The sequence below is a fragment of the Diadema setosum genome, chromosome 2, assembly GCF_964275005.1.
Source record: "Diadema setosum chromosome 2, eeDiaSeto1, whole genome shotgun sequence".
Lineage (NCBI taxonomy): Eukaryota > Metazoa > Echinodermata > Echinoidea > Diadematoida > Diadematidae > Diadema > Diadema setosum.
Window position 1 is genome coordinate 11407085 of NC_092686.1, and position 22720 is coordinate 11429804.

General features: G+C 38.2%; 1 protein-coding gene across 1 annotated transcript in view; it reads left to right on the forward strand.

The window, feature by feature from the left end:
* LOC140246163 (dynein axonemal heavy chain 3-like) overlaps window positions 1–22720 on the forward strand; it is a 124135-nt gene that overhangs the window by 86384 nt on the left and 15031 nt on the right. The window contains exons 53-72 of the mRNA XM_072325603.1: window positions 393–555; window positions 1575–1757; window positions 2251–2409; window positions 3169–3240; window positions 3844–4044; window positions 4624–4779; window positions 5412–5612; window positions 6418–6551; window positions 6724–6895; window positions 7512–7598; window positions 8343–8459; window positions 9080–9247; window positions 10526–10681; window positions 11280–11384; window positions 12139–12189; window positions 14768–14928; window positions 15130–15301; window positions 15767–15892; window positions 16536–16713; window positions 18937–19776. Coding sequence (XP_072181704.1) covers window positions 393–555; window positions 1575–1757; window positions 2251–2409; window positions 3169–3240; window positions 3844–4044; window positions 4624–4779; window positions 5412–5612; window positions 6418–6551; window positions 6724–6895; window positions 7512–7598; window positions 8343–8459; window positions 9080–9247; window positions 10526–10681; window positions 11280–11384; window positions 12139–12189; window positions 14768–14928; window positions 15130–15301; window positions 15767–15892; window positions 16536–16713; window positions 18937–19776 — 3602 coding nt within the window. The remainder of the gene's footprint in view (window positions 1–392; window positions 556–1574; window positions 1758–2250; window positions 2410–3168; window positions 3241–3843; window positions 4045–4623; window positions 4780–5411; window positions 5613–6417; window positions 6552–6723; window positions 6896–7511; window positions 7599–8342; window positions 8460–9079; window positions 9248–10525; window positions 10682–11279; window positions 11385–12138; window positions 12190–14767; window positions 14929–15129; window positions 15302–15766; window positions 15893–16535; window positions 16714–18936; window positions 19777–22720) is intronic.

Sequence of the window (22720 nt, forward strand, 5' to 3'; positions counted from 1 at the left end):
TTTTTACTATTTGTTTTTGTTGTTTTTCCATCAAAATTTGTCGCAGAAACTTTATGAAGCATAATCAGGCTAAAATAAATCATTATCAGCCATTAAAAGTATAAATATTTATTGTTATATGAATTGATTGCAAAAACATAATTTACATTGGATTTGTACACAAAATCATGTTTTTGAGCAATTTTTGGGTCAAAAAACTTTTTTCAAAGGGGCGTGGCTTCAAAACGGTATGCCCGGGAGCGACAAATTTGGTCTAAAAAGTTGCGCGAGACTTGAAAGAAAAAAAAAAAAAATGTTGCGGCGAGAGCATCCCCCCCCCCCCCCCAGTGGGATTAGGGTTAAAGTTCTGCAGAGAATATTTCATTTTTGTACCATTTTCCCACCTCTTCCAGGTTTTACAGTATCTTGCGGAGGGCCAACTATGTGACTCCGACATCTTACCTAGAGCTGATTAAGACCTTTAAGACACTCCTCAACAGGAAGAGGATGGAAATCTTGACACTCAAGAACCGCTACATGGTCGGACTGGAGAAACTGGACTTTGCTGCTTCACAGGTACCCACGATATTATCCTCACTTTCATTAAAAAAACACCTACAAAACTTCATGATCCATTATACACCACTACTAGAATTTTTTGCTGTGCTAGTACATTTGCCTTTGATTCCTTCCCATGCGTAGAAATGTGCAAGAAAAATATTTAAAGAATGCAGTACATTGTGTAAGAATAAGGCAAAAAATACATGATAACAAAATATGACCAAGAGGCTAGTGTGTCAATCCAAATTGTAACTGCCACATTTCTGAACTGTACCTTTGATTGCTGCAATATTGAGTCACATTCTAGGTCTGATGTTGCATACTACCATTTGCATATGTTCAGTGAACCCCCTCCCCCCCCCCAAAAAAAAAAAAAAAATTAAAAGTGATGAAAATAATGGAAAACATTTTATTTTCTAAGCTATATTGTCTTAATTGTCTGTTACGCACCTGGTTCATAACTTGAGGTATCAAGAGTGCCTAATATTCATCGGAAACAAAATTGAAGTGAATCATGAAGTGAAAAAAGCAAATTGACAAGTTGCTTATGAGAAAATCTCTGTTTGTAAAATGGTCTCCTGAAACTTGAAAACTTGATGATCTGTCCATGTCTAATATTTAGGCTATTTTGTCTTCATTGTCTAAATGTTACACAAACTGGTACATAATTTGAGGGTGCATAATGCTCATTAGGAACAAAAATGGTAATACATTGAATGGCACTAACATACTGTACGAGCTGAAATTTTCGCGTACAGATATTTTCGCGAATTGGTACTTCGAGGACATTTTCGCGTGTTGTTAATTTCGCGGTTGCGAGGGTCTAACTGAACTTAGTTATTTGAGCGTTGTTATTTTCGCGTGTTGTTATTTTCCCGATTCAAAGGCGATTCGCCAAATTCGCGAAAATAAAACCACCGCGAAAATTTCAGCTCGTACAGTATTGTCAAGTCGCTTAGAATGAGAAAGCTCTGTTCTTGAATGGTTTCCTGAAACTTGAAACGTCTTGATTCTCCTTCCTCCACAACTTGCAGATCTCCGTGATGCAGGAAGAGCTGACCGCCCTGCAGCCCAAGCTGATCGAGAACAGCAAGGAGACTGACAAACTCATCGAGATCGTCCAGAAGGAGACGCTGGAGGTGGACGCCAAGCGACAGATCGTGGCCGCGGATGAGGCGGAGGCAAACGCCGCAGCCAAAGAGGCTCAGGCCATCAAGGTTGGTGGTTCAAATCACTTTCTGTTTGACCCCTCCAAGGACAGAACTTCTTTCAGCTCTTCTTCTGTCAGTCTCTCTCTGCACCTGCAGCTCAATCTGTCATTTGTGTAATGTCAATTCCATCTCCATGGCATGTTTGATTCCTCCTTCCATTCCAAGGAACATATCAACAACGTGAATCTGTATTATCTAGTACTATTGATGAATTCACACTGTTACATCTTCCCAAGGCTTTCCTCCTCTTTTCCCCCTTTAACCGTATTCTCTATTCACCATTCCTATTCTTCTATTAAGTGTCAAAGTCCTGAATCAGTGTGAAACTTTTTAGGCACATTTTGCTCCTTGTTTTTGTTCCTGTCAAGCACTTTGCCTCGCCTCCTACTTTGAGTAAATGTATATTTTTTCAACTTTTTAAAGTTGTATGAAATATAGTCTCAGCCCTTATTCACTGCAATATGAATTAGTATTGCCTGTCTGGTCTTAAAAATTGCAGGAAGACTGTGAGGCCAACCTTGCCGTTGCCATGCCAGCACTGGATGCAGCGGTCAGGGCTCTGGACACCCTGAAGCAGCAGGATATTACCATTGTCAAGACAATGACCAATCCTCCCGCAGGTGTCCGGCTGGTGATGGAAGCCATCTGCATCATGAAGGTCAGCTTACTGAGATAGATAGTAACACTGTCTCAATGATGTGGATTTATAAAGATGATGATATAAAGATGATGATGATATTAAAATGATGGTATAAATATGATCGTATATACAGTATATATGATTGTATTAAGACTATCGTATGAAGATAATGGCATACAAATGATATTGTAAATGTGATGGTGTAAAGTTGATGGAATGAAAATGATGCCATCATGAAGATGATGGCATAGAAATGATGGTATAAAGGCAATTGTGTAAAAATGATGGTGTAAAAGTGATGGTATTAAGGTGATGGCATAGAAATGATGGTATAAAGGTGATTGTGTAAAGATGATGTTTTAAAAATGATGGTATTAATATGATGGCATAGAATTAATGTAATATAGGTGATGGTGTTAAGATGATGGTATAAAAATGATGGTAAGATTATGATTGTGTGAAGATGATGATATACAGAAGACTGTCTCAAATAGATATGTGTGCAATTATGATGAAAATGTGCAAGAAACTGTGGGGTCATAAAATAAACTTTGATAATTCATACAGATCTTGTGTTGAAGAATCTCTGGAGTTTGCAAATGCCAATGGACAAAATGTATTATGTAGTTTGTGTTGGAATGCTTTTTGGACTTTTCTCTTTTTGTAACGACAATGTACTGAATGCATGTGATTTGTGAGGCAGAATGCTAAAAAGAAACCAAAACCCAAAACAAAAAATAAAAAAAACTGTGTCTGTATTTGCATCTGTGTGCACAGGGAATAAAAGGTGACAGGAAGACCAACGACCAGGGAAAGCCGTTTGATGACTTCTGGCCAGCTGCTAAGAGGGTACGTGTTCAGACCAGAGAAGTGCATGTCTCTCTTATTGAAGCATGTATTCTGTGGTGACAGTTATTTAGTTTAAGACTCCAGTGCCTGCTATATGTCTCTTGAGTGTCGGGTTCTCAATCCGTGTATAAGAATGAGAACAACGTGTGTCATTGTCTTCAAGTTTTTAGTAGCGATGCAAACTTATCATCTCCACCATTGTTTAAAAAATAAAAACAAAGACAAAAGCACACACAAAAATAACCTTAGTACTACTTTCAGTGTTGTGTTTTCAGAAAGAAGTAAATATATTTTCTTACTTGATTTTGAAACAGGATGCATCCCAGGTGGAAATTTTAGATTGCTGTTTCAAACAAACTAACTTCAGCGATGCAAAATGTACCTTCATCACAAAAGTCAAAACATGCTTATTTGTAGAAGTGTATTTGCTTACATACTACAATTTAAAGAATATGACTCTTGTCTGTGCTACCCACATAAGAACTTTTTGTGAACAATAGTTGTCATTATGAGCCAAGTTTTACCGGAAGAAAAAGGTAATTGTGTAAACGATGAGTATCGATACGGGGTAATCATTATCCACACCATGATTCAAATCTTCAGATGTTGGGGGACCTGAAGTTCCTCGAGTCTCTCAAGGAATACGACAAAGACAACATCCCAGCACCCACCATCAAGAAGATCCGGGACGGCTACATCAACAACCCAGATTTCAACCCAGAGGTGGTGAAGAAGGTTTCTTCAGCCTGTGAGGGTCTGTGTAGCTGGGTGAGAGCCGTTGAGGTCTACGACAGAGTGGCCAAGGTACTGTAGACTGTACTGCCCCCATCGGTGTGCTCATTCATGTTTTTTTTTTTTTTCTAGTACTTTATTACGAATGTTCTTTCTTGGTGTGAACAGCTCTGCATCATCAGTCTCTATTGTGAGTTTTCGCAAGATTTGTTACGATACTATTGAGTCTTGCTGATATGTATCCTTTTGAAATTTAATACAATTGTTCCTGTTGTTGTTTCTGAAATGCTTGTATCAATTGAACTTGAGTGTTTATTTTGTGTCATGCATCTTTATAGACTGTCTCTTGTTTATTCCCCATCTTACCATGGAGAGTACATGTAGGTAATGATATCTTCATGATGAAGTGAACAATATCCTTAATCTATCTAAAAAAGAAGAACTCTGTCTCTCAGAATTTGTAGTTTTGGCTATTCTGTCATCACAGTTTTGAGAATGACCTGTTGATGACAGAGGAATGTGCTCAAGAAAACAACAATGGGAGAGAGATACTAGGTCTATCTTCATTACCACCATTAACTCGATAGTATGTTGAGATGAATTTCTGAGGTACTGACATATGTTTATGAAATGTGCTCCTCCTTGTCACAGGTTGTTGCCCCCAAGAGAGCCCGTCTCCAGGACGCCGAGTCGCGTCTGGCAGAGCAGCAGGCTCATCTGAACGAGAAGCGGGGAGTGCTGAAGGAGATCATGGGCAAGCTGCAGGCACTCAACGACCAGCTGGCCAGGAAAGAAGGAGAGAAGAAGGTACCAAGGGGAGAGAAGTTGAAGGATGGGAGAAGGGAAGGGGAGCAATACGTAGATACACCGTAGGGAGAATTCAGTGTGAAGACAATGTTAAACTCAAGACAGAAGAGAGGCATGTCTTGAAGTTGTGTGAGGGAATTGCCTTCGATGTTATGGGGGATTCAAAATGAGAAGATGCCCATTACTAGTCTCTTGCAAAGCCATGAAGGAAATTTTAGACAGTGCAATAAGTTTTCCGTGGTATTACACAGTGTCAAAATCTAGTTAAAAAACCAAGACCACCTTGATAGGTGCTCATAAAATGTAAGGCACTGGGTATTACTTTTACCACTTGCAATGTACATCCATTATTCTGTTTCCTTTGAGAACTGCTTTCACATACTTGCTTCTGACAGACTATTTTGAACAGTGTAGAATGATTGTTTTATGGGATGTTGAGATAGGGAGAGAGAGTCTACATGTGTTATATATCTACCAGTCACATATTGGTACTGCAGAAGCAAGAGAAGTACACAGACTGGAATTCCAATGCAGTGCGAGGGGAGACAGAGTGTGTTTTCGAAACAGAGTGATATTCATAACTGATTAACTGTAACTGGTTTCATAAATCCTTTTGTGACATTCTTGAATAGGAATTGGAAGACAACATTGAGCTGACAAAGCTGAAGCTGATCAGAGCGGAGAAGTTGATCGCTGGTCTGGGTGGTGAGAAGGAGAGATGGATGCAGCTGACGGAGGAGCTGAGTGAGACCTACATCAACATCGTGGGAGATGTGCTCCTGTCGGCGGGTGTGGTCGCCTACCTCGGACCCTTCACTGTCTCTTTCAGACAGGTGAGACATGCTTTGCGATGTGATGCTAGGAAACTTTTTAAAGGTCAATCAGTCAATCAATCGATCAATCAATCAATCAATCCATCCACCCATCCATCAATCAATCAATCAATCAATCAATCAATCAATCAATCAATCAAATCAAATTCAATTTAGGTAAAACAAGAACTTGCTGGCAGTACTTGTCTTTGATTATCTCAGTGATGTCCAGTGTCTCCTGGAGACCAGTGTAAATACTAAATAAAATAAAATCAACATAAGTGGAACATTCATTGTATAAGCAGAAAATATCTTATAAGATGATACATGTAGTCTGTCAATCTTTCATAGCGATTGTTCAGTGAAATGCAAGAAAGGGCTAGAATTTGGCATTTGACCAATTTATCATGCATTGAATTCTTTCTTCAGATAAGTAGTGGTTCCAATACGAATATATGCACTTGACCTTTTGACTGGTGTGTTCTCATGAATGTCTAGATAACATACACACTGGTCTTAGCATCAAGAGTGTAGACCCTTACAAGGATGAGGACTGATTTGGAGAGAGAATTCAGTACATGGCATAAAACTATGAAGTTGACAGAGCCTGTTGCATGCTGCTATGAAAAATTTGATCATAGGAGAAGCGTAGTGAATTCCAAGGAACTTCTCCAGATGTTTAGCAGGTGTTATATCTGACCATACAATGTATATCTCACATCTAGCCACTCATCAAGTAAATGTCATGGACATCTGTGCAGTTATAGCTTTGTAATCAAAGTGTTTCAAATCAACTGTCAGTTGTTCTTTGTATTTTCCCCCTCAGGAATGTCTCAAGGAGTGGTATGACATGTGTGAGGAGAGGGACATCCCAGTCTCCAGTGTCTTCTCCCTTTCAGCGACCCTAGGTGACCCAGTCAAGATTAGGGACTGGCAGCTGGCTGGACTTCCAGTGGATAAGTGAGTTCTCTTGTTATGTTTGAGCCCTGACAAAACAAGAGCACACATTGCATAAAAGAAGAAAATAAGAGGTTTTTTGCACGTTTTGGATTAATGTAACATGCTCACTGCAAGAAGCATTTTTCATTATTGGTCTATTTTCCTCCGTCATTTTTTGTTACTTTCTCTTCAGCTTCTCAACCGACAATGCCTTGATAGTGACCAATGCCAATCGCTGGCCACTGATGATTGACCCTCAGGGTCAGGCCAACAAGTGGGTCAAAAACATGGAGAAGCCGAACAAACTTCAGGTCATCAAACTCTCGGACCCAACCTATACCAGGACCCTGGAGAACTGTATGCAGGTCAGTGACCCCTCCTGCTGACCATAGGCTCAATGCTGCCTCAAACAGTAGTTTTTTTTTTTTTTTTTTTTTTTTTTTGATTTTCAGACCTCTCTGTCACATGTACATGTGTTGTTGCCTTCCACCTACAGTCAAATTGGCTTTTCATAGGTGTAAAAGTGTTCTTTTATTTTTGTATAAAATGTAGCTCTACGTAATGAGGGTTGGATTTACTTCATCAGTTTATGAGACGTTGATAAACTGGTCAATCATTGAAAGAAAATAAAATGTACTTTGGTGTGAAATATTGCTGTTCATTCATTTTCTTCAACATGGGGAATAGAGAGGCAAACTCTCTAACATAGTGTGCTATTAATGATAATGTTATGGCTGACCTTGTATTTGATCTTAAGATGCTTCTAGTGTGACTGTTCGCTTGCCTTTAAATGTCCATAATGAGTCAGAAGTGCTGTGACTGAAAATTTTGTGCAGTTTCATCTTTCACTGTGCTTCTGCCTAAGCATTCATACATAATTTTGTATGTGATTGGAGATAGAATATTCCATGCCGTGATCATATTTTGTTCTCTAACATCACTAAAGTCATTTAATTCCCCTTTTCATGCCTCTCTGTGTAGTTTGGTCAGCCATGTTTGCTTGAAAATGTTGGAGAAGAACTGGATCCTGTCCTGGAACCACTTCTTCTGAAGCAGACATTTAAGCAGGTAAGACATTGCCTTAAACATATGAGACATTTTTAGCCATGTAGTATAGTTGATGTCACTGCATGTTTGCTAATACTCGGTGCATCATATTTCTTTTGTCCTTGCTTTTTTCTTGGGTTGGTAGGGTGGGAATAGTTAACATCTTTTATAGGTACAGGCCTCTAATTCAAGAGGGCACTGTTTGATAGTGCGATGATCACAGCCATCTTTATTACAGAGATTGCTGATGTGAAGCCAATTCACTGTCAATTAGATTACTTATTTATTCAAAAAGTTTTCATGGCTGGCTAGCATGCAAGCATTCTCTTTGAAGAGTTATACAGTAGTAAGCTGAGCCAGCCAGGACCGGCCGTTGAATCAGGAGACGAACTGAAATTGACATCATTTCAACCATTTTTGACATACATGTACCATATGAACTGGTTTTATTTGGGCATTTGTAATGTGGCAGATGTGTATTAGAATATACAATCATATGTTCAGGTAATAATGTACCAAAGTTTGATATTTATGTGATAGAGTGGAAGAATGTAATAAATGAAAAGCAATTGCAAAAGTAATACATCTTCTCCTACAATGGTGATATAACTTGTATAAGTTGCTTGTAAAATGGCATGCGATTGATTTGGTTTGAGAGAATTCTGGAAAATCTCAACAAGAAGAACAGGAAACTTGAACATTGATTGTCATCAATATTGATGAATATGTAACTTTTTTTTTTCCATATCTGCCTCTCTCTTTCAGAATGGACTGGACTACATACGACTTGGTGACAACGTTGTGGAGTTCAGCCGTGACTTCAAGTTCTACGTCACCACGAGGCTGCGTAACCCACACTACCTGCCTGAAGTCTCTGTCAAGGTTCGTTGGTCAACTCATGACAGACCGGATTGGTTTGAAATAACAAACTTTACATGTTCTCTGCTCTTGCCATCCTCCATATTTGATGAGGGATGGACTTAAAGTATGAAAGTTCAGTATTTGCTGCTGATTCATCTAGTTTTTATGCAGCAATCTCTCTTCCCACCAGTACTGCATCTGTGATGAAAAACTCTTCATCAAATTCTGATATTTATCAAGCTAGCAATTCTACAGACATACTTACCAACCCTGTTTGTGTCAAATTGGTTGGAGTTTACGCACTGGCTATGAAGTGATATGTCATTTAGAATGTCACTGCTAAGTCATATAAATATCAGTGATGGTTTGATCAAATTTTATCAAACCGTTTGCTAAGATCACTTTGCAATGCAAAGTGATTGTACAAATATAGGCCTATTTCATTGCCAAAGTTATCACTGTCCACATATAAAGTTTGATACATGTGTTGCACCATAGCATAACTAAATCATGTAAAACATGTTTTTCATTGTGCAAACAAAGCAAAGTAACAATGTTATTTGGATGTTGTATCTTTGCAGACCAAACTTTTTTCAATTTAAACATTTTCTTCTCTTTTTGTCTTTTGTTTGATTACTCAGGTCACTCTTCTGAACTTCATGATCACTCCTTTGGGCTTGGAGGACCAGCTGTTGGGCTTGGTAGCGGCCAAAGAGAAGCCAGACCTGGAAGAAAAGAAGAACCAGCTGATCCTTGAGAGTGCCAAGAACAAGAAACAACTCAAAGAGATTGAGGACAAGATCCTTGAGGTAGGTTCCAGACTTGTCTTGCCTGAAATGTGATTATGTATACATGTCAGGTGCTAGTACACCAGGGTGTGCATTTGCTGTTCATTGTTTACCAACTGTATACCAAATATAGATTGGCACAACAGGTGCTAGTACACCTGGTGAGTATTTTGTCTTTTGTTTATTAGTCATAAACATTTCATAAAATGTTTTTGTTCAGTGGCTTTTACTGACAGATTTGCTCTCAGCCAATCAGGTGCAAGGATTTCAGTAGCTTAAAACAGTTGTCAGTGACTAACAAGTTTCATGAAAGGCTGGCCTGGCATGAACTCTGTTTTTGTTGTTTGCCACCAGTGTACGCTGTACCAAATAAGGATTGACATGACAGGTGATAGTACACCTGCAGTGTATTTTGTTTTAATTGTTTACCACCAGTGTGCCAAATATAGATTGGTATGACAGGTGCTAGCACACTGTTGTGTATTTTGTTTTTGTTGTTTATTACCACTGAACCAAATATAGATTGATATGACAGGTGCTAGTATACTGGTGGTATTTTGTTTTTGTCCTTTATTACCAGTATACCAAAATAGATTGGCATGACAGGTGCTAGCACTTGTACCACTGGGTGTGGAATTTTTGCTATTGTTTACCAGCTGTATACCAAATAGTTTTGACACAGTCAATCAATAATCTCTTTGTTCTTTTGTTCACTTGATTGTTGTCTTCATGTGACTAGAGTTCGTCAGATTTTCCAGCTTTTTTCTCCGTACTTATTTTCATGTAATCATCCTTGATGAAATTGATAACATTTGCAGTAGCATGTTTTCCTGTGCATGCATACCCTTGTGCATAATGCTAATGCACGTAATGGAAAATAAACTTTGAAAGCGCAGCAGCTGCAATCCAAAATATATTCTGCCATGCTGTGCTGTCAAGAAAAAAATGGTGTAGATACAGTGTATATCTAGCTTTACAAATGATTACAAATGAAATAGCCAGCTAAGTAAAGAAAGTCCTGTATGCCGTGATAATGAATTCATGAGAATCTAGGAATGGGGCATTTCCCTTTGAAGTTTTAGTGAAGCATTTCTTTTTCCTTTTTTTTTCAACCTTTAAGTCAGACCAGTTGTGTGACCTTCCTAAAAAGTAGCGGCCTCAAATTTACCTTCCACACGATATACACCCTGTATTCCATGGTCAATTAACCTTTGAATGAAACACATACATATACTATTAAAGTGAAGCCTCCAAACAATACTGATCATTTTGCGGCCCTCATTTTTCCATCCCACAAAGGTGTTGTCATCATCACAAGGGAACATCCTGGAGGACGAGACAGCCATTGAGATCCTCTCCTCATCCAAGGTCCTGTCCAAGGAGATCTCGGAGAAGCAGGAGGTCGCCAGCAAGACGGAGAAAGAGATTGATGAGACGAGAGATGGATACAAACCTGTGAGTTCTTACCAAAATTCCGTTTTAGTATATAGCTCATTCGTGCGAAGATCCTCTGCATGTTTTATGTATGATGAATATACAGGGGCGGATCCATAGGAATTCTGTAAAGGGGGGGGGGGTGGGCGACTATTATTTCTGGTGCCACTTCCTGGTTTCATTTCATTTTTTTAAATTTATTTTGTTTTTAACGAAAAATAAGGGGGGGGGGCATATGCCGGTTGCACCCCCCTCTGGATCTGCCACTGATATATTGTACCAAGGAGCCCTCTTGGGATCAGCTGTTGGACTTTTGCCTAGTTCTGTGGCAAAGAGTGATAAGGAGCATATCAATTCTCTTTCCAGATGTGCATTCTGTGTCATATGGTGTATTTGTAAACTAATGATATGGGTACAGTCAGTGACAATCAAAGCTACATTATATTTGTTTTGTCTTGATTTGTTTAAGAGCTCTCTATGTGGATATTTTTGGATTTGAACTTGATATTTGAACTGATAGACCATACAGCATTGATGTGAATTCTGACCAAGAGTGCAATATATCTCATGAACTCCCTGCATGAAATTCATATGGACTCTTGGCTTTTCTTTTTTCCAGGTGGCTAAGCACTCATCCATTCTGTTCTTCACCATCTCTGACTTGGCAAACATAGAGCCCATGTACCAGTACTCCCTAGCCTGGTTTATAAATCTCTATCTACAGGTAAGACCAGATTTTATGTTTCTGCTTTATATAGAAAACAAAACAAAACCGTTACAAAACAAATCAAAACAAAACAAAACAAAACAAACTAAAATAGTTTGTAGCAATTGAACACATACAAATGTATATGAATATGAATAACCTTCAGGAACTTTTGTTCGCAAACAAAGGTATTAACAGCTTCAAATTTTATGCAGTTGCACTTCACCAGTCTGGTCTTTTGCTTCAGAGCTATTATGTTACCAGTGGGATAAAGAGATAGAGTGACATGGTCAATCATAGTTTAAATCAAATGTTTGCATTTCATGAGGAGATGTGAAAAGAAATACCATCTAGTGATATCAAAACACCATATTTTCTTTTGAAGCAATTTATATTCATTTATTTATCATATTTTATACTGTTATCATAGAGAGATTTTTAGGAAAAACTGTACATCAGCTCCACAACAGCTTTAGATCATTCTTACTAAGTGATATAAGTCATTTGTTGAAACACCCTTCACTGTGTGCGTATGATAGTATTTGTAATTACTGTAATTCACAGAAATATAGCCTACATGTATATGATGCAGAAAGTTGTAATTTGTTAGCCTGAAATGGCGGATCGTCCTTCACGATACCAGGTGCTAATGTTGTTCTTATAGCATTCTTCCACCATGTCTTGATTCTCAATGCACTTTTCATCATACGGCTCATAGTGACATTGTGAATGAAATGTTGATGTTATTTGATTTCCTGGAACCGCTTCACAGTCTGTGTTTGACACAAAGGAAATGACCCCTGAAATGTTGGCTGAGATTCCAGTAAGTCTTTTTTCTCTCGTGCTGTGCATTTTGGTGAAGGATTTTTTTTTTTTAAAGCAAGCAGAAGTTTTTACAGCGATGTCATCAGCACCTGAGCACTCATGAAGCCATGTTAATGTTGTAAAGGTGGTCTTACTAATTTTCTTTAAAGGTTTTCTCCTTTTGTCTGTGTGTTTGCATCTACAACGTATATGTGTGTGTGTGTGTGTTCATGTGCGTGTTTGTTTTTCTGTTTAATGAAAATAATCACTTACCGTACATACCTATGTTATAAATGTGAAGTTTGGGAACTTCTGTTGGTTTTGGTGCCAATTCATAAATAAATCAGGAATTTAGCAGCAAATTACACATTGTGTCATGTTCCCTGCAGACAATGGCTTGAATCCACCAAAGGTAGTTTAGAATCAAAAGTAGTCTTGTGGATTAAGAAAATATTGACTACGTACACTGTAAATGCATAACACATTTGTACACCACTAGACAACTAATTATGACCAGAGGCTAACACACGCATCTATAGGGTATGCATATTTTTCACTTGTTTCAATTCATGAACCAAAGTTTAGACATGGATTTGACTTAACTACCATTGTGAATGGGGGCAAATAACTGAAGATGACTTTTGAATTTTCCATAATCATATCTAAGTCCTGGAAGATGCAGTGATTATGTCTATTGCATTTAATGTGTGGTGTGTCATTAAAATGGTATTTTCTGTGTAATATAGTTTTAAAGATAACTGCATAGTGCATTAGATATATTATAAGATTTTCATACGGAGAGAGGAAATTTTATTAACCACACAGACATACTTGTACTACAGATGTAATGAAATATATTTCATCTGTGCTGATATGTCAAAGTCAGATATACAGTGTAGCTTTCTCTCTGTGATTTGATGTCCGGCTTCAGAAATTAGCACAATGTGGTTGCTTCATCACGTGTTATTTCCATCATGTGGGCATGTGGGGTTGTTTGTATGTTTCATTGACCGTTACAATATATTTTGTTCATTTCTGCTAAATGACACAAGCAATCATTTGGTTCCATTTCTGTAAGACAAATTAGATTGCCAAATAAATGTTACTAACAGTTTGTTGTGGTGGTGGATATATATTTATAGAATAAAGGAACAGTTTGAAGAAGAAAGACACATATTCTTAAAAGAAACATTCAATATCTTTTGGTTTGGGTTTATGGAGATAATTGTAAATCGATATTATTTATCGATATCGAGATATTGTATTTCGTTGAGCATATTCAGCAGTAAATAATTTCAGCTGTGTTGCACTGCAGTCATTTTATCTTTTTGCACTTGCATAAACTAGTTGTCTTTTATTTGCAGGGATTGCCCCTTACATATCCTTTTTTTTTTTCTTACTTTGCGTCGTGAAAAGTGGCACTTTCATGTTTTGGGTTTTGTGTTGTGCAGAGCAAATTGATAACTGTGAAGATGTCTTTGCTCTTCCAGTTTTTCGTCTATGTTTGCTGCACTTTTAATAATCTATTCACACTCTATGATTCATGCCTTATCCCTAAATGATAGATGGAACAACAACCCTGACAGCAAAAGATAAAAGCACACCAGTTTTGAAAGGACAAGGCATAGAAAGGCAGAGATGCCTTTTTTTTCTGGCAACATGCACAGTAAAAAGTGTTGTTGTGTGAATGGTGCAATGTATCATGAATTGAGTGATGCATATTGTCTTTGACTTATTGTTCTGATGTGAAAGTGGCAAACAAGATGACACAGTGCTTCTTACCTCCCCTCAAAAAAACAAAAAAAGAGAGAAGAAAAATGATGAAAGAATTCTGCATGGTTACCCCACAGAAGCCATGGTTGATAGGAATATCTCAGGAATCTCTTACCCATTCAACCCCTGTGACTTTTTATAATTGCTCAAATTGATGTCTTTGATATACTTTGCACTTGTACTTATGAATTCTTTCCATTCAAGCAATCCCATGTCTGTCACATTTGATTATTAATCGTTACATTCCATATATGGAGTATCATAGGTGTAAAATGTCCTCAACCTTTTATCCCCTGCCCCCTTCCATTGTTGACATTTCTAGTCCAGTTCCAGTGCATCAATAAAGTCTTTTCCACCTTGGATTCATTTCCTCTGTGAAGTCTACAAGGGAGCCCATAATTGAAATTCACCTTTCAATTAAAAAAAAAAAATTGATACTGCATCAAGTGTTTAAAACCCACAACTTTGTTTCTACAGACTCAACTTGCTCCTATCCCTGCAACAGGCAGCTGTCATGTGATTCTGAAAACCTCTGCTTGTAAAGCCTTTCATTAGATTTGATCTTTACTGTGAGAGCATCATGCAGCATTGTAATTATCAGCAGTAATGTTTTAGGTATGATATTACGGGCATACATGAATACTAAATGAACATGTGCTAATTGTTGCTGCACAATCTGAAGTGGTGTATTGTCACCATATGTATGTGATGAGAATGCAAAAGAAGCTAGTAACTACATAGATAATGAAGGAGCTTTACTCCAACTGTTAGTGATGCTATGATTTTGATTTATGCGATTTTTGCTCCCACAATCCTCTCTCCAGTCCATCACCCAGAGTGAGCCCTCTACGGACCTTGAGCGTCGCATCAAGAGCCTAAACGATCACTTCACCTACAGCATCTACCAGAACGTCTGTCGATCTCTCTTTGAGAAGGACAAACTCCTCTTCTCCTTTATTCTCTGTATTGGGATCGCCAAGGGAAGGTAAGAATCTAATTTTATGCTTTAATATAGAGGAGTTTATTAACTTAATATTCAAATTCCATGTATGCCTTCGAAATGAAAGTTATTTGTGGGCATCTCAGTAATTAGTACATAATTTTTCCATAGGAGTAGTCACTGAAGCTTGTCAGTTCTTCTGTGATAAGTTTTGCAAAATCCTGTTTGTTATCTTGATTATCCCAGGGGTGACATTGATGATCGTGAGTGGAGGTTCCTGTTGACAGGGGGCGTGGCTCTGGAGAACCCCTTCCCAAACCCCGCCCCCAACTGGCTGACTGACAAATCATGGGCAGAAGTGGTCAGGGTATCTCAACTGGATGCCTTTGATGGCTTCATGCTAAACTTCAGAACCCATGTGAGTAGGAAAGTTTTTTTTTTTCTTATGCAATTTTCATATTGACGAAAAATTCAAATTCTCATATTCTAGATTAAGGTAGTTTGAGCAATATGTCTACTAGAAAGCAAAGAATGAGCTCAATATAATATTTTAATGTGTTACAAATATTGCAAAGAGGAAATAAAATATAATTTCTTGTTTCAATCAAAGAGCAGCATGAAATAATTCGAGTAGTAAGTCCAAATATCATATCCCGAGTGTTTGTGTAATTTTAGTGTAGTGTATTTTATTTCTTCATATTTACTAAAAAGCACACCAGTCATAAGACAGCTGGCATTGGAAGGCCTTTGTGTTACACAATTTTACAAAAAATATAGAAGCGTGTAACTCAAGCCTAGGCAGTTTGTGCTGTGTGGATTTTTCTTTGTGAATTAAAGGGACATGTATCATTTGTGATAAATCTTTTCCTCTGATCGATCCCAGATATCAGACTGGAAGAAGCTTTACGACTCACACACACCCCACACGGACAAATTACCCGAGCCTTGGGAACTCTGTCTCAGTGACATTGAGAAACTCATCATTCTCAGGATCATCAGACCAGACAAGGTAAATAATCCTTCTTTCTCTTTTTTTTTTTTTTTCATCCCACTGGGTATCCAGGAATATTTCAGGTATGTGTATCTTACGTAAAGTTCTTGGAGTGCCATGGTGTGTAATGAGTATGGTTCCGGACCTTGTAAACACAAGGGATCCAGAATTCAAATCCTGATGTAGATGACATTAATTGTTTATTAGACAAACTGAGAACACTATGTTCTCTCTCTCTCTGTTTTTTTTTTTTTTTTTCAGACTACTAGTGTTTGTGTAGTGGCATATTTTCATAGTTTCAGTCTGAGGTCAAAAATCATTTCTTACCATAATTTCGATGACATTAACGATGACATTGTATAATCATAGTCCTGCTGTTCACCTCTGTAACTCTTAGCCTATCAATTAAGGTGAACTTTAAACATCAATGCATCTCATCATATGTTTGATTTTTTTTTAATTTTTTGTCTCCAGTTCACTGGCAGAAACATTGACAGATGAAACTTATGATTATGTACTCACTCACAAGAATAAAAGTATAATTTTATCACAATCTTGGCCAAATATCTGTAAAGATATTTTATGTAGACAAAGTGGTGTGGCTCAACAATATAAATTGACCTTTTTGGTGATGTGGTACACCTGATGATATTTCATGCAGATTGTTCCAGCTGTCCAGAACTTCATCATTAAGGCCATGGGTCAGGCATACATTGAGCCGCCGACCTTTGACCTCGCCAAGAGCTACGGAGACTCCTCGTATTTCACCCCCCTCATCTTCGTGCTGTCGCCGGGGGCCGACCCCATGAACGTCCTCATGAAGTTTGCTGTGGAAAAAGGTGAGGTCTTCCTTGACCATGGAACAGATACAATGTCTGCTTTCAAGGTTGATATGCTTGGTTGAGTGTAAAATAGCAAAGAAAGGAATACTGATAACACCTAAGACAGTTTACTAACTGGATTTGGGGGAATTTTGGGGGATTTAAAAAAAATATTGATTGATATCAAATTTTACATTCATACCGGTGGCATGGCATTCATACAGTACCTTGGTCATGCAACATAGTGTTTCTGGTAATTGGTGCTCTTAAAGGGTGTTTTTTTTTTTTTTTTTTTTTTTTTATACACAGAAACATATTTTGAAGCACATCGCTTTTGCACTGGTGCCAGAAATTATGCAATTAATCATATGGCAATTGTTATGTCACAATTTGAAGTTAATTTTCAAAGTTTTCATGCCCAGCACACACCACGTTGCATTATGCGCACACACTTTGCAGTCGTGAAAATTTATGTGGTAAAGTCACTTCAACTGATTATTTTGTTGTGAGATGCACTGTGTGTGTTGTAGCTCGAAATGTTACAAAGTTCACATGCTTCAAGTACTGTGTTTTAAGCAAGAATTTCAAGAAAGTTTTGTCACAGGAACATGCTGTCATTCATTAATTGTGTGTATTCACTATCAGCTCAGAAGCACAGGGTCATAAACGCTTTTAAAACTATGAATATAACACCTTTTTATTTCTCATCTGAAGATAACATGGTGTTTATGAATAGCTGCAACATATGTTTGAACATGCATTATAATGATCTTCCACATGTCAAGCTTGCATGAAGTGTATCTCCATACAGTGGCAATTGCAACCAAAGACATAGGCCCGAATTCACGAAGGTAGTACAAATGAAACCATGGTTTAAACCAACGACAAAAACCATGGAGCACCAAAAGTCGCATGGAGTATTTCATTATGAAATCAGTCATTTCGTCGATGAAATGATTATTTTGTAACAAAATGACAACATTTTGTAACTAAATGAACATTTCGTCCGCGAAATGATAATTTCGTTAACAAAACAGTCATTTTGTCGACGAAATGACCAATTTTGTAACGAAATATTCTGTGCGACACTTGGTGCTCCGTGGTTTTTGTCCATGGTTTAAACCATGGTTTCATTTGTACCACTTTCGTGAATTCGGGCCATAATGTTTAAGAATCTGTGGGGAAGACTCAGATATTGCTTTCCAATTTTAACCAAGTATGCTTGGGAAAAAAAAAGTGCTTGTATGGCATCGGAGGAATAGGGTAGGATGCTTTGAACCTCACTTAACCAAGTTAAGCATGATATTGTGTTTTTGCTGAAAGTGCTGGTGCTATTACCCTTACTGCACTTTGCACAAATAATATACCATGGAAACACAACTAGATGGGTGCACGGACTAACAGTAGACAATCTGTTAACCAGTTACTGAAGATAACATGTGAATTGTGTATGAGGGTGATGTTGCTGGAGGATTACATTGCATGGTTCTTGTAGAAGTAGAATCCCCCTCTAATGAGTGCAACCCCTTTTTTTTGTGCATTTACTTGTCCTTTACTGATGTAGTTGGTGCATGTGTGGGATAATTGTCTTGTGAATCCTTCCCAGCATGCCTAAATTACCCTTCAAGTATCTTTGGCATGAATACCCTGTTGCTGAGTGCACTAATCATATTCTTATTCCAGTCTTGTGAAGGATTCTTGATGTTTGTTCCCCCCCCCCAAAAAAAAAAAAGTGTTTGGTCAGATTTATTAGGGGAGCTTTATTGTGATGAATGCACACCACTTCTGGTTGCACATGGACAAAAGCATTTTTTTTTCTTCCAAAAATGACCATGCAGTTAGATAAACCTACCATTTGTGTGTAAATTAGAGGTTATCTGTAAAAAAAAAAATGAAAGGGGTGTACGCATGTTCACAGTCACCATGCATGATGTATGTTCTATATGAGCACATGTGACACAAGATAAGCCACAACAGATCTTAAAGCGGTGAGATGGGATTGTCTGTGCCGATGTTTATGCTGGCAGTTTGTCTTGATAAATCCGACTAAAATGGAGATTTGTCAGCTTTCATACACAAGGTTGAAAGTGATATGCCAGTTTGTATGTGTGAGAGAGAGAGAGAGGTAGGTTAAGCATGTCACATGACTTGAATTCATGCCATGTGATTCCTCTGCCACCATGTACAATTTCTGTCTTCCCCAAATAAATGCATGTATCTATGAAATGAAAATGATAACAGGTTTTCTCAAGCCACCGAAGCAAGAGACGCTGACCCTCAAGTCTGGTCTGAGCCAGTCGCCGACCACTGCCGGGGTGGGCAGCGCAAGGAGCGCGGCCGAGAGGAGGCCAAAACTATTAACGAGAGACTCCACAGTCTTGCTGGAGGAGATGTGTGCAGGTGATGGTAGTGGTGGTGATGGGCGTGGTAGTAGTGGTGATGCAGACAAGGAGGAGATTGGCTCTGCCCGCATGCTTCCTAGCACAGCACAGCAGCCCACCGGCAGTAGTGATAGCGGCTCACTATCGCCTAGCCCTACCCAGCCAACGTTCAATGTCAGCACTAACCCCCTTTGGGTCCGGGTGGAGTCGGGCAGCAGCTCCCCCGGACCGGTAGGCATGCATGAGGACTCCCAGTTTGAGCTTGTCGCTGAAGATTTAGTAGACATCTACCCCACTGCACGCGCTCTTTCTGTCATTCCGGAGGCAGAGAGCTCTGCCGAGACAGACCGTGAACCCACTCCCGACACCCAATATAATGCTCCCAATCCCATGCTTGCATCCTCATGCCGCATTCACCCTCTGGCTGCCCCGCCCAAAGCTGCCTCCCCCATCTCTCCATCTCCATCTTCTTCACTGTCTCCGTGTGAGAATGAGAGTGGTCCTGGGGAGCCACGCCCCAAAACCTCCACAGAGGAGAATCCAGACCATCCCCCTCAGCAAGTCCCCCAGACTGACGGGGAGGCTTCACCGACGCCCCTTGACCCCGTTGAGGCGGCTGGTCTGGAATACCTCGGAGATGCTAGTCGCCATCGTCGGAGGTCAACTGTCTACCGCCCTCCTGTGACCAGATCCCTCAGCAGTATGTCCCGCAAAAACCCTAGAGAGAGTGAAAACTCTTCAATTGATTGCCTCTTTTTTTTCCTTTCGTTCATCTCTTTCTTTCTTTGAAATATATTCATATATATCATCATCTTCTTTTGCAGATATTATACCCTTCTTTTCCCTCTGTTGCAGTTCATTCCCTCTGTTCTATTTTTTTTAAGCCTCCGCCAACGAAGTGGCTGGAGGCATTATGTTTTTGGGTCGTCCGTCCGTCCATACGTCCGTACGTCCGTCCCGTTTTGTTTTTGTCGATATCTCAAGAACCGTGAGGTGGTTTTGCATCAAACTTGGTATGAGGGTATATCCTGGGGGGATAATACTTTGTTTGGATTTTAGGGTCTCGGGGTCAAAGGTCAAAGGTCACAGGTTATTTTGTGAAAAAAAGGTTGAAATTTCATGTTTTTCTCCATATCTCGCAAATGGTTCAAGGTATCTTCATGGAACTTAGTATATATGCATGTACCGATGGGCAGTGATTATCTAGGGAAGTTGGGGGTCATGGGTCAAAGGTCAAGGGGTCAAAGGTCAAGGTCAACTCCTCTATATATCACTGCTTTCCTTATATTTATGCAATGCCTGAAGGATTTTTTTTTTTAACTTGAGTATGCATGTATAACCCAATATATATTCTGTGGGAAGTTTCTTGCCAAAAGGTCAAAGGTCAAAAGGTCAAAGGTCAAGTGAAAGTGCTAAATTGCAATTCTTCCTCCATATCTCAAAAGTAACTCAAGGTATTATCATGAAACTTACATATTTATGCATGTTCTACCTAACAGTGATTCTCTTTGGAACTGTGAAGTCAAAGGTCAAAGGCCAGGTTTAGATAATACTATTTTACCATTTGATACTGAAATTATACTCTTTCTCAATACCTTGAAAATTACTCAATGCATAAACTTATAAAAGGGTCAAAAGTCAAGTAAAAATCATCATTTCCCCCAAATACCTGCACTCTGACGTTTTAATCATTCATCCAATTAAACCTAGTTCTAGGAAAGTGAACATTCAGCACATTTGTGGCAAACCTGTCATTTTAATATTTTGCCAATTGTGTGAAACTTTCATCACACATTGTCAAGACATTGTACTATAGACCTATTAGGAGAACCGTGCATTATGGCGGAGGCATACACCAGTCGCCGTAGCGACATTTCTAGTTTCTGTTTGTCTTTAAATTGTATCACATATTAAGCGTACTTCTGATTATTATTCTAAGAGTTTATTGCTGGATTATAATTGTCAAATACTTAAGATTGATGTTCATCCTTTCAATCTTTTTTTAATTGTACTTATGGAGTTTTGTTTTCAACCGGTTTAAGCAGGGGTCGATTCGTAGAGATATGTGATCATGATGCAGCATTTAGATATAGACAGCTGGGTTGCCATGTTTATAACCATGCCAAAAAAGTGCAGATATTGTGCTCATGACTGCAGATCATCAACTAATCCTGAGTTTGAGCTTTAAAGCCATGAACCATACTGTAATAAAACAATATTCCCAATCATATTCCAGTATTTAGTGTATTTTTACATTCCTTAAATTTTATTTTGTTTGTGTCACTCTAAGTGCCGATCGACAATTGGTACCAAATCAAGTTTAAGCTACATTGTTTATACACATGAAAAAGCAGGATTGAACAGATTTTTACTTAAAGAAATTGTATTCATTTGTGAATTATGCCAGTCTGTCAGAGTAACAAAGGATCAGCGAAGATTATTCATGCAGTATAGTATGTAGATTAGTATCTTCTGAAGCCCAGTTTAGTGTTTCGACAAACGGAGTAGCAAAGAAGTTGGTTGAGTTTTGATGTTTTAAATTATACCAATCACAAATATAATATTGGTACAATTAAGCTTTTAGATTTATAGGCTTTGTGTATTTTGGACCAGTGCAATAACACCTGCATGCCAAAAAATGAAGAAGAAGAAGAAACAAATAAACAAATCGAGAAGAAGCCCTGTTTGGAAGTGATGACATGGCAGAAGATAGGGTCTTCCATCAAATTCATTTGTATCTTTTAGCTCATTTCACATGCATCCAAACATGATGAAAGCATATCTTGTTCTGCATTCACAAAAGGAAAGCATGGACTTATTATTTTCTTTTTTGTCTTGCAAAAGCTGCAACGGGGAGCCGTAGATGCATCCTGTATTTTAGATATTTCTTCATTTAAAAGTCATATTTATATGGTCAAGCAATGTTCATACACTCTACTGCATCCTTTGGAAAGATAAATATATCTAATAGCAAAATAATGAAAATGAGAGTTTACTGCATTCATTCAAGCAGGTCTTCAATTTAATTCGATCGTTCTGTGTTTTGTATCTTGAAATGACCCATACATCTCAATTTTGTTTTTCTAGAAAACATTTATTTCTTTCCCAGCACCTTGCATTCTCCTCTTCAGGTCATATATTATGATTGCATGTGCATGGCATGTTGGAAATGTGCTAACCAATGAGTCATTCCTAATGTAATATTTCATTTTAGTAAGACCTTTTTATTTTTTTCTAGTTACGCATAACCATGCAAAATATCTGGTTATAACACTCGATCTGCACATTCACGAAAACAAACCACAAAATCAGTCATGTTTATATGATTGTGGAATACATTCAAGTATAAATTAAAAAAAAAGATTGCTAAAGAAAATTGTTTCGACTTTTATATCAGAGTCTTGCCTTCTTTGTTTTAATCTTTTGATGTGATTAATATTTTTCTCCCTCAAAAGTAGATTGAAAAAAATGGGAGAAAAATTGAAATAATTCATACATACTTTACATGCACAATTAGGACCTACATTTTATATGACTGATTTTGTGAATAATTGCTATCGGTTCACTAATTTATGATATTGCATGAATTTTTTTGAAAATTAATATTCTGTTGGCATGATGTGTTAGATTTAACACTAACGGCA